This window comes from Cryptotermes secundus, unplaced genomic scaffold (genome assembly GCF_002891405.2).
Source record: "Cryptotermes secundus unplaced genomic scaffold, Csec_1.0 scaffold73, whole genome shotgun sequence".
NCBI classification, from domain to species: domain Eukaryota; kingdom Metazoa; phylum Arthropoda; class Insecta; order Blattodea; family Kalotermitidae; genus Cryptotermes; species Cryptotermes secundus.
Window position 1 is genome coordinate 2,532,095 of NW_019738871.1, and position 12,437 is coordinate 2,544,531.

Genomic DNA, 12,437 nt, shown 5'->3' on the forward strand with positions numbered 1-12,437 from the left:
ACGGAAACTGAGAAACTTGCCACATTGTTCGGAACTAACTGTAGTGACTCAGGTGTCAACAAATTTTCAGCCACCGCTTACACTTTCGTGTGCCCACGCTGGCTTCTGGCTGACTTCGAAACTGCAAACACAGGGCACGACAGCTGTGGCGGTGTTTTGTACCGTGATTAAGTCAGTACTAATTCCGCGCAAGCGACTTGTTGCCCCTCTCTTTTTCCGGTTTTCACAAAATAACTGTCATCAGTTGAGTTCATAAACTTGGCCTCGACTTGCTAATGTGGCTTTCCGTTCGGCCATGGCGCTTTACAGCTTTCACTTCACCATATTTCACGGCAAAACTTTATATACCTTACAAGCTCCTGTTTTGCCGTTTCCTTTGACCGCCAGTCCGAGTATTCCTCATGTCGTAGCGACTCTTTATAGCAGGACTGAACCCGGGCCGCCAGGGTGAGAAGTGGGCAACTTATCGCAGCGGTTTACTCCCATGAAACCTTCAGTAACTATCTCAAATTCTGACAATGCAGTTTTATATTCTCTTCGGGCTGATTGCTGTCTTACGTACGTAGTCATGTATTGATGTTCAAATTATGGTCTTTGTGACGCCGTGTAGTCTTGTAGGCGGATATCGAAGTGTTAGAGAAATGTGATGGTTCAATCCACAGGGTTGAAATGTGTGGGGTGACATAATCTCGATTCGGTATGCAGCTTTCAGGAAAAGTTGTCACTCAGATCCTACCCTGAAGATGGAGGTATCAGATCCCGCGACCTTTCGGCTTGTAGCATAGTGCCTTAATCAACTACGCTACCACGTGCCATCTTCTATCACGAATGGGAAATGCAAGCTTACTGAAGATGAACGAAATATCGTGTTTCAAAACGTCTACATCTGTGTTGTTATTTCTTGCAAGTTCTCTTTCATTTTTCTCACAGAGGCTTGTTGTAAGGACTGATTACCGTGCATATGTATGTATATATGTGTGAGAGTGTGTCGGCCATGGTCAGCTGGTTTCAGCACTAGTCACACGAGAATTTTACTTGCCAAATATTTCCCAAATGAAAACCATGTCCACCCTACCTCTCGTGCCCCGCAGTTGCACCATTTTGTGTCATCATACAGACTTGCAAGGCAAAACACAGTGCACCTTATATTTATTGCTTTGTAACGTACTTAACGACGCTGTCAGGACCCCAGCTCACATAGCATGGACCGGTCGGTTTAATGAACTATGGATTGGGAAGGACGTGGAAGGAAAAACTCGTGACATGTTTCAAGGTACCATCCAAGAATTCGCATGAAGGGACTGATGAACACCACGGGAAACATCAAATCAGGATGGCCGGTGTTCGAACAGGGCTTCTCCAGAATAGAAGGCAGAAACCTTACCGGCTGAGGCCTGGACAGGCTATTTTTTGTGTTCCATGTCTGGGTGAATCAAAGATAGGAGTGGGGGAGAATAATAAGAAATAAATTCTAAGCTTTATTCACTCGCCGGCCTTAATTTTTCACTCCTTAGAGACTAGGTTCAGGCACTATGCTACAAGCCGGAAGGTCGCGGGATCGAATCCCGATGAGATCATTGGATTTTTTAAATTTACCTAATCCTTCCAGCCGCACTATGGCCCTTGGGTCGACTCAGCCTCTAACAGAAATGAGTACCAGGAATATTCTTAGGGGTAAAGCGCGGCCGGCGCGTAGGGCTGACAACCTTACTGCTATCTATGAGCCGATTGTCTAGATAATGTGGGAACCTCAACGTCTCACAACCCTATGGGCCTCCACGGCCTGTTACAGGGATACCTTTACTTTACTTTACAGACTAGGTTAGTTTCCTAAAGTTTTTACGCATTATTTCATGGCGTTTTCTCCATTTTGTAGTACCAATATAAATTCATTTCATTGTTTTAAAATAGACGTCAGGTCAGAATTTTGCCTAAAGAATAAACGTACTAGTCACGAGAGCACACTGTTTGTGACAACAATGGAGCCGAGGTTCCTGGCTCCTGCTTTGAGTTCCTTTATACGAAACAAAAGCGCGCCTTAGTGCCAGCTGATCTTCTTGCTTGTCACCGATTCACTCCGCAGTGCAAACAACTCGAAGTTAGAAGTTCGGTGAGGTGCAGCAAGACGAACGGACAGCAGATGGTAGGCAGTCTCTGAACATGCGGTTAGCCTCGTAATTAAAAACGAAGTCGCGGAGATATTCATTTCTTGCAAGCTGTGAAGCCTAAGCATTGTCCAGCTTGTTTCACGTAATTATATAACGGTTAATTATGTATTGATAAATATTAAGTATCTAGGGAACACTTTACATTCTGTGTCATCCTTCTGCGCATGTCTGCATTCCTCAGGGTAGTCGTGTTACGAAACAATGCAATTTAGAATTTAAATTAATTGTCTGCACTCGTGGAACTGTATAAGAAGGTGATCAGACCGGAAAACCAGGTGCGTGCAGTTATGTATTTCCTGTGACGAAGTGAGACTTCAAGTGTGGCCACTATAGAAACAATTGTGCGAAGTGTAGAGGTGGGGGTAAACTGCGTTAATTTCTCATTAACACGACTCCTCCCTCCCACGCTAGTAATGGTTGAAACAAAGTACGGTTATCCATGAACCCCCTTTTTAAGAGAGAAAAGTGTATCCGTGATCATGGTAGCAGAACTCACGAACATTACCGCTGCTGTTGCAAGCAACAACAGTCACAAATCAGCGAGCAGTGCAGGCGGACGCTCAGCCCAACGCGCTCGGTGGATTCAGACGGCAACAAAACCCAATATACACAGTTACAGCTGCTCCTCTGAACAGCCCATGTACGCATCTGTCTGCAAAACATCAGGCCGACATAAAACCGAAAATGAAACTTCCGGCTGCAGATATTGGAATGATGTAGGAGGGAAGGCGGTAACGGATCCAGCAGGTCTGCTCTCAAGACAGGGACCTGCTAGAGGGGTGGTAGGCCTTGTAGGCCCTTACCGCGCCAGCAGTGACCGGCTGGATGACATGCCAGAACGGGAGGGTGGTGTTGATGAAGATGGTGGTGGGGGTCCGAGAGCGTCAAGAAGAGGAAGTGAAGGAGACTGTGTTGGTGTTGGTGTTGGTGTTGGTGTTAGTAGTGATGATCTGGTCTTCATGTTACGAGACGAGGAGCTGGTCGAGGAAAATGATTCGCAAGAACGTTCAGCTCAGAATTCGAGAAACAGGAGTCGAGACGATAACCGAGTTCTGGATGTTAGTCCCACTCCGGGTAGGGAGAACTGGAGGCTCCGGGAGAGTAAGAGTACGACAGGAGAGGCGAGTGGTGGCGCGGAGGAGAGAAGAGGCATGTCTATGACAGACATTTGGCCCAAGGACTGGGGTGGTAAGTATTTTTGTTCTTACGTTTACCGTTGATTTTCTCGTGTATGTGGAAAAGTTGCTGTGCATTAGCTGTATTCCCCCCCCCCGCATTCGCTCGCTTTGTTCTGTAAGCAGATGTCGCTACCTGAGATCAGGTGAATGGTCGTTAGATTCGATTTACCCTGGGTGATAGCTCAGCCGGTATAGAGAATGGCTATGGATTGGACAACCGAGGGATCGGAGGTCAAGAATTTTCACTTCTCCAATCCTCCAGACCGGCTCTGGGGTTCACCCATCCTCCTATACAGTGGGTACCGGGGGTAAAACGGCCAGGCCGTGAAGCTGACCACTCACCAACTAGTGCCGTGGTCAAGAAAATGCGGATCTATACATCCACTCTCCCATAAGTCTTCATGGCATAATGCTTAATTAGTTAAGCACAGGGACAACTTTACGTTACTTAATATAAGAAACCGTAACTAACTCCACAGAGCAGAGTCCTTGACAATTTAAGTCACTCAACTGGTCAACAAATTTCATTTTCAGTTCACAGGAAGGTTCATTACCGCATTCACAAGATCCGGTATACAGAAAACTACCATACAACTATACACATTATCTGTATATAACGCGCGTGTTATTAATGAAGTCATGTTCGTGTTTTCTCTGTGACAGTACCAGAGAAAGTGAATGCATTTAGTTATGTGTTTCTTCTTCAGCTACCATTGATTAGGCAAATCGTTTCCAAATTGAGGGCTCCCCCCTGGGGGAGGGACGTGACTTGATGGTTAAAGGGTCGCGAGATATTATGAAGGAAAAATCTATAATCAAACCGATTTCAGTAAAATTTCCAAAAAGGTCAGAAATATGGCAAAAAAGTATAGTAAAGTTATCCCATGTACTTAACTAATTAAGCACTAGACCATGAAGGCGTATGGAGGAGTGGATGTGTAGATCCACATTTTCTTGATCTGGGCACTAGTTGGAGGTGAGTGGTCAGCTTCATACCCCTGCCGCTTTACCCCCGGGGGAAGAGCCACATGTATCCATTGGGTAGGAGGCTGGGTCGGCCTCAGAGCCGGTCTGGACGACATGGAGAAGAGAAAATTCTTGANTACCCCTGCCGCTTTACCCCCGGAGAAAGAGCCACAGGTATCCATTGGGTAGGAGGCTGAGTAGGCCCCAGGGCCGTACTGGACGGCATGGAGAAAAGAAAATTCTTGACCCTACCGAGACTCGAACTCCGACCCCTCGGTCGTCCAGCCCGTAGGCAGTCGCTGTACAGACTGCGCTATTCCAGTTCCAATGTCAGAAATGTTTTCTTTTAATTCGAGCATTTTAAAATGCGTATAACATTATTAACTGATGAAAATCTAAAATGTTGTCACGTATTGGAAGTGTGGCTATAGACGGGGTTTGAATTGGTTTGGATTTATTGGCCACTCATCCATACAACTTGTAAGTATAAGGAATTCAATGCCACCGCTGACCTCCACAATTCTCAAATCACCACAGCACCCACTAAGCCTTTTCCAGCCTGCTTTGTCTTCACCAGCTGTTCCTTGGCAGCGGCTTCTAATAGTGGAGATTTTTAAGCTTCACGCACTCAGGTTCTGTCTTCACAGCCTCCCGTGCAGAACTCAGCTCTCAGATGACTCGGTCCCAGGCTGGCAGTCATTTCCCACCAACCTCCTAGTGTCCTCTTCACATGTTGACTTTCAACTGACAACTAACTGGGTCAAATTCAAAGTCACAATGCGACTGACGGTCAGTAAGTCAGTAAGTCTTGGTGTCGAGCCCCATCTGGGGCTCATGACCAGATATTTATTATTCTTTGACAGTTACGGTCTTGTTTCTGTGGTGCGCCCTCTCTGACGAGAGAGGCTGGTCCTTGCCAGCGCAGTCTTTCTCGGGTCCGAGTCCCATGGTACTCGCGACCATATTCTACTGTCTCAGATTTGAGATTGCCCTTTTCGCCGCCTCCCGTGACTCGCAGGGCCACGGTGGAGGTATTCGACCCCGCCTCCACACGGGTTACAACTGGCAACTCGGTTGTCTTGAAGATAACTCCTCGGCGCGGACCATATAGAAAACACCGTTTCCAGTAGTAACTCTATTGTTGTGTAGGTATTTTTTGCAGCGGGAACGTATTTACGATCCGTTGCCTAGAAACGGGATATATAAAACCGTTGTTTATTTGCCCATTGCATAGCAACGGCTGTACACGCTACAAATTCAAGAACTGAAGAGCTGTTGATACACAGAGTTAAGACGGACGGTGAGGTGATATGTAGAGTCTGGAAACCAATGGAGTAGACCATCTGGGCTGTTTCCATTCCGAATTACATCTAATTTCTAGAATACTGGGCACGACGCGTCGGATTGCGATCCGTCGTGAGCTTGAGTACCCAGACAAAGTTAAGTGCCCAGAGCAGGATATGAACCAGAGATCTCATATTTGGAACGGTAGGCGCCTTGAATGCACGGCCAGTTTGATCACCGAAACTTCATGGGAAATGTGAAAGTCAGTGCGTCACTGTATTGGAGCTTGTGCCCTTGAAAAATGTGAATTTATTTGGTAATTTGTTACGTCTGGTTGTATACTTGAGCGTGGCTTTAGAATGGTAACTATTCTGCTGTAACTTTCTTACTGCGAAACCTATGAGTTGAACTACGCTCTCCAGTGCAATGAGACGGACGCCTTTTTCATAGGTATCGCAACTTAGTAATCTTTTTTTTTTCTCTCTCTCTCTCTCTGGCTCTATAGCCCCCCCTTTTGTCTTCGGCCGCTTTTTCAGTTTATTAATTCTATATGCAGTAGACAGGGACTCCTTGCACGGGGGATCAGCCCATCACAAGGCCGCTACCTACACGCAGAGATCCATGCCTCAAGTGGGATTCGAACTCACGATCCCACTGTTCGAGAGGGAGATGACGGTGAATGCCTTAGGGCGGCCGCACACCAACTGCGCCAAAACAAGTATCAAGACATGAGACAAAAGACGCAGTCTTGCTTCATTCGTGATTCGTCAGCATCATGACTCAGACCGGTGTGCGGCGGTTTTCATAATCTTATTCGTTTCAACTGTGCTCCTTTTTTTTGCGTCATGTCGCAGACATCGTGCCTTGACTGTTATATGTCTTGACGCATGGCGGTGTGCGGCCTACCTTAGACTGCGTGGCGTCTGTGATCGGCTCGTAACTTGCTAATCACAGAAGCAAATTCAATATATGAGGAGTTGGTGTTGGAAAATTGTGTCTCGATATGCCATATTCCAAACCGATATCAGTCGACAGAAATGTCAGAAGCGCAGCTACTAACAGTAAGCAGGACCATGTTTAGAGTTAATTTTACCGACCACACAACATACCTTTACTACTATCACACTATATGTTTCGACCTCAAGAGGTCATCCTCAGGTGTACGAACACAGCTGTATAATTACACGCAATCACATTCGTCTTCTCACTTATTCGATCGAATAGTGTGATAGTAGTAAAGGTATGTTGTGTGGTCGGTAAAATTAACTCTAATATTGATTAAATACACAACAGGATGTAAGAAACAATTAAAGGACGATGTTTCCTTATACTCATTTCTAAATGCTGAAAGTGGATGGAGCACATGGCACGCAGATAGTAGAAGCTTGGGGACAAGAAAGACACAAAGACTTCACGAATTACTAGTGTTATAATTCCCTGAATGCCCCACCGCAGCTCTCCCCACAACGCCTACATGGATAAAAAAAAAAGACAAAGGTATCGCTGTACGAGTAACACGCCTTGGAGAAGAAAGGAAGATGTGATTAAAAAATAAAAAATTGTAATCATAAAATCCGGTCACTGGATGAGCAACGAACCTTTGCCCCTCCACAATATAGATCTAAATTTATCAATACTTAAACAGTTACAACCCTTTATAAATGTGATACACAAATGTTTCCTGCTCATCCAAAGTATGCAAAAGAAAAGAAAAATGTAGAAACACATATGTAAACTATTAAAATAAAGAAACAGCCAGATAGGGTCTAATGTTAGGGTTCGCGTATTTAAGCCGGACTGCTGGCTAGAAGTCAGTTTGCATCCGGAAGTTCCTGCGACCGGCTAACTCGACCAAGGTTTTCCGTGGTTTTCCTCGGTCCTAGAGCAAATGCTGAGTTGGTACCCAAATTCCACGTTGCACTGCATGCCTCACATGCAGCTCGCCCATTGTTAACATCAAAATTTCGCCCTAATAGAGGCCTCCCAACGTTAGCAAAAAAAAAAATACTATAATGCACTCATTCCAGCGTCATAAAAATATACAAGATATAAAAAAATCCGATTATATGCTCTATCCNATAGGTTCGAATCCCATTCAGGGCATGGATGTTCAGTGTGTGTGCGCGCGCGTTTTTCTGTGTTTGTGTACAGATAGAGACCTTGCGGCGAGCTGATCCCCCGCGCAAGGAGTCCTATCAAATAAGCCGAAGTGAAACGGAGAGTTTCATGGAGGTAGGCCAAGGCCAAAATTGGGTCTGTAGCGCCAAAGAAAAAAAAATGTCAGCAAGGAGATGACATGCCTCTGGCACTGGACTGGGTAGAACATGAGGTCTATCTCTGGACGTAACGGCCTTTCTTCTGGCAGGACAGGAAGAGCATTGTTCCTACACAGGCCCACAATAGATACCCTGGTTACACTTGGAGTTGTGATTTATTGAACAGCACTGGGATAATGAGTGCAATGGAATACAACTTTAATAATATCATACATTTTCTGATACTTTACAGACTGATTTACTGTCACATTTCACACTCTGCCCACTTCGGATACTTGAACATTAGTCGGCCTAATAAGTTACGTAGGTCGTGAATTTAGAATTTCGAAGAGCGCGGATTTGTGATCCTGCACTTTGATAGCTAAAAGTCAAGTGTTTACAGAGCCGAGACGTTCTGACGTCCATATAATTTGAGGATCCCTCTGCTCTACAAAGGTTGCCTCCCTATTTATACCATGATTGGCTTGGTTTAAAAACTGGAAATCTCTAGTTACCAGTCGACCGAAAGTTCTTAGAGATTTTGGAACTTAAAACGTAAACGGCCACCTGGCCAGAGCAGCGATTGATAACGGCTAAAGTCTTTGGCCATCGGAAGGTCGCGGCTTCGAGTCCCGATGTAGTGGATTTTTTTTCAATTAACCTAATCCTTCCAGCCGCACCATGGCCCTGGGGTTCACTCAGCTTCTAACATAAATGAGTACCAGGAAGATTCCTGGGGGGTAAAGGGCGGGCGAAGCGTAAGGCTGACAAACATACCGCCATCTGTGAGCCGATTGTCTAGATAATGTGGGACCTGACGTCTCACAACGGTATGGGTCTCCACGGCCAGTTACAGGGATAGCTCTACCTTTCTTTACTTGAAGGTGAAGTGCTTCCCAGAATGTCAAAACCAGAATTTTACCCAAAGGTTTTGTCGCCGTCTCAAAACTCAAAATTTTCTTAGAAAAAGCAATTTTCAACATGTGGAGGGGACAGCAAAAATTGTCCTACGTTACCTCTTGGGTGCAAGGTGTGGCATCTCTCTCTTTCTATACTCTAAACTCATAACAGAGATGTTAATTATAAGAATTAATTACTGCTCGTTATAACCGGCGGGTTACAATGAACGGTTACAGTGAGGTGGAACTCGCCCCCAGGTACCCACTGGATTAAGAGGCTGGGTGGGCCTATCGAAGCTATACAAGACAGAAACAAAATGTTTACGCAAGTTGCGCATGCGCTGCATATCTTGCAAGTGCTACTGACGCTGAGAACCCCCAAACAGATATGCACCTGAAGTGAATTGCAAGTGAAAGCCACGTGAAGGGTTCCTATACTAACAATCGAGCAGAGACCAGGGCGATGTGATGACTCTCTCTTGAGATGGCCTTCTTTTTATCTTGAATTGTAACTACGTCACTTCACCTGTCCCCCTCCACCTCCAACTTAAGAAAGGGGCGTGAGAGTTGCTTATACGACAATGTAATCTCGTCCTCTTGTTCAGAAAACGAGAAATGTGGAGCATGAGATGTGTGCTAATGAGGACACAACTCCACACTGACAGACACGGTGTGCGGGCTCTGGGAGTCTTAATGTGCCTGCCGAGTAACAGGCAACTGCTTGCACAGTGGGACGCTTGTTATTGTTAATGTATGCGTGTGTAATGGGCTGCATTTGGAGTTCGCCTGTTGCAGTTTGGGAGTGATACTGTGTCGCGAACAGCAGACTTCGTAACAGCCTCTTTGCTGAACGCTTATCTGGACGGTGTGACAGAACTTGACTTGTAATGGCGGCAGTGAGACAGCTGCCACTTTTGTGAATTGTTAGATAGAAATAATAGTACTTAAAAAGAAAATTAATGTAGATAAATTACTGACGAAAGTGAATAAACATTGAACGTTGAATACACCCAAGGAAATAGTGATTTATCCAGTGTTTTAAGACAGGATATTTTTGGGGAAAAAGTGATAGAAATGTACTTTTTCCTTTGTTGAAAATCCGACTGAGTGGACGAACCGCATTTTCAAGTGGAAACCGGTGCACACATTCGACAAAACGGCATTTCAGCGGAACTTGTATTACAACAGTGACTATGAAGAAGGTAAGCGTTACATAGAATCGTCTGTTGTGTTGCAGGGATGTGCGTGCAAAATGGGATTATTGTTCTAGTTAGTGGTGGTTGTTTGCCGGAGCCTTCAATTCAGAGAGTGTATAGCCGAGGAGTATGACAAGAACTGGAGAGGATTTGAAAGAAGGTCGCGATGACCTGATCGAAGCACTGTTCCCAGCATTTGCCTGGAGGGATTGTGGAATGTTACGAACTTAAGTCAGGATGGTCAGTGTCCTGCCTGAGGTTCGAACCGAAACCCTCCCGCTTACAACTCTAGACCGGTACAGGTAAACCACCCTTCTCGGTGGTGCGATTATTAAACAACATGGGATCCTTTTTAACGCAAGCGGAGGGCGTGGGTGCCACCAGAATTCTTTGCGTGGGCTGACAGAAGCCTTTGTCTTACCAACTCGCGATTACTTTTACTGGCCGTCTAAAGCCTTCTGCGATCCTCCTCATATTCTACGACTTGGTTTATAGCTGCAGATCGGATTAGTTAAACATGTCATGTGAGCTGATTTCTTATACTTTCTGTACCTGCTGTTACTTCCGATCAGCCAGCCAAGTTTGGACATTTCCCTTATGGATTCAATGCTTTGGGGTTCATGGACTTGGTTATTAGTTTGGTTACGTGGCATAAATTTCTACCCTCCTTTCTATTCTGGTTCCACGCATGTGCTTGCTTGGAACAATTTTTATTGCATACTTTTCCCGTTAGCTCTCATGGACTTAGCCTGGTCTCAGGTATATATAGTCTCAGTGTTTTGTGACATCGGTTGTCTAGTGATTGAAGCTAGCTGTTTCAAAAAAAAAAAAAAAACACAGTAGGTGTCTTCACTCGCCTGAGGACGGAAAGAGATCCAGTTTCCGAAAATTTGTTTTTTCTTGATTATTTAAAACCAACACGATGGACGAAGGCCAAAAACCCAGTATCTCTGTGTGTTTTGCAACATCGTCAGAACCCTACAGCATGTACTAGAAGGATAATTTTATATTAATATTTGGGATATCTTCTTCGCTTCTTAATTTTGATGTTTTTACAAAAACACAAGAAGTGGACAGTGCCTGGTTCGCCATCTCCCTGTGTGCGCCCAGTGATGTGGGGTACCTTGGCACACAGATAAGCCAGTATTAGACATTTTGAATGAACTGTGTCAAGGATATGTTGTAGGGTGCGTCATCACCCGATAGATCTGTACATAATCACGAGGCTGTTACTAGAGTCAATTTTCAACACGTTTATGTGAACCCAAATCGCCATACCGGACATCTCTTTGAACACTCAGGACTTTACTTTCCGTAAGGTTGCCTACTCAAGGCGTAACGTACCGTCAGAGATGTTTTAAACAGAAAATGGGCATTTTTTATCCTGGGAACCCTATTTTATGCCATTATAAGGTGTTCAGTACCAAGAATGACTCTGGCCTACATTTTTCATGGAGCTTAGTAAAATGTGATATAACACATGGTAATATAATATAATAGAAAACAAAAACAAACTCCGTGGTTTTAGTCCGCAAGCGAACTATGCCGACGCAGCGACCACAGCTTGTCGGCGAAGTTAGTGCAAGCGGTTCCGGTGTAGAAAACCGAAAATAACGGCCATGGGGATCCGTTGCGCTGACCACGCGACACCTCTATCCGCTAAAGTTGGCAATATATTTGGGACACTGACTGAAGTTAAGCTTTCAACATACAGCAGATCTGAAATCGTTCCAGAATTTCGTAACATACTGGCAGAAGTAGACGTGCTTATTGGTAGTCACTTTCCGTGATCATTTCGCAGTCTATTGTACACCTGTAGTAGCTAGGCTTTTAAGGAAGTAACATCACTCAAACTAGTGATAGTTCAGTTAGTATAGCTATGGGTTTGACGGCAGTAGTTCGATTCACTAGAGGGGCAAGGGATTTTCCTATTTTCCACAGCGTCCAGACCGGCTCTGGGGGCTGCAGAGCTAATGGGTAACTAGGGCTGTTTCACCGGGGGTAAAGCGGCTGGGGGCTGAAGCTGACTACTCACCTCCATCCAGTGACATTTACATTTCACAGTCGAATTAGGAAATTAAAATTTATTCGTGCAGTTATACAAGTGACTGGCGATGACTCTTATCGCGTCCGAAATCTCTACTGCAGTACTTGGATATCGCCTTAACGGCTGTGGGTACCATACAGGTTGCGAAGAGTAGGCAGTCAGTTTCATAATAACTTCGGGTGTTCTGTATTAGGTTTGCGATAGGATACAGGGAGCAAAAGCACTTAAGCGACCTCTGTACTCTGCTGGCTTACTTACTTACTTACTTACTTACTCATGGATCTGAGCCCTTCTTGAGGAGCCGCCAATTCTGCAGTTACTCAAGAATTTCCCAGCATCTTATGGAACCCGAAGATTCATCACCGTGTTCACAAGAGCCATCCACTGGTCCCTATCCTGAGCCAGAGCTATCAAATCCATACCATCCCATCCTATCTCTCTAAG

General features: G+C 45.1%; 1 protein-coding gene across 4 annotated transcripts in view; it reads left to right on the forward strand.

Annotated features, from left to right (window-relative positions):
- The window catches only part of LOC111871074 (proton channel OtopLc), a 104,252-nt gene that overhangs the window by 54,417 nt on the left and 37,398 nt on the right, over window positions 1-12,437 (forward strand). The window contains exon 1 of one of the 4 annotated variants that reach the window (XM_023863854.2): window positions 3,127-3,356. The exons of 2 other annotated variants lie outside the window; for them this stretch is intronic. In XM_023863854.2, the coding sequence (XP_023719622.2) occupies window positions 3,128-3,356 (229 nt within the window). In that variant the 5' untranslated portion in view covers window position 3,127. Of the gene's footprint in view, window positions 1-3,126; window positions 3,357-9,832; window positions 9,953-12,437 lie in introns of those variants that run through there. One more of the 4 variants, XM_023863857.2, reaches the window with a different exon arrangement.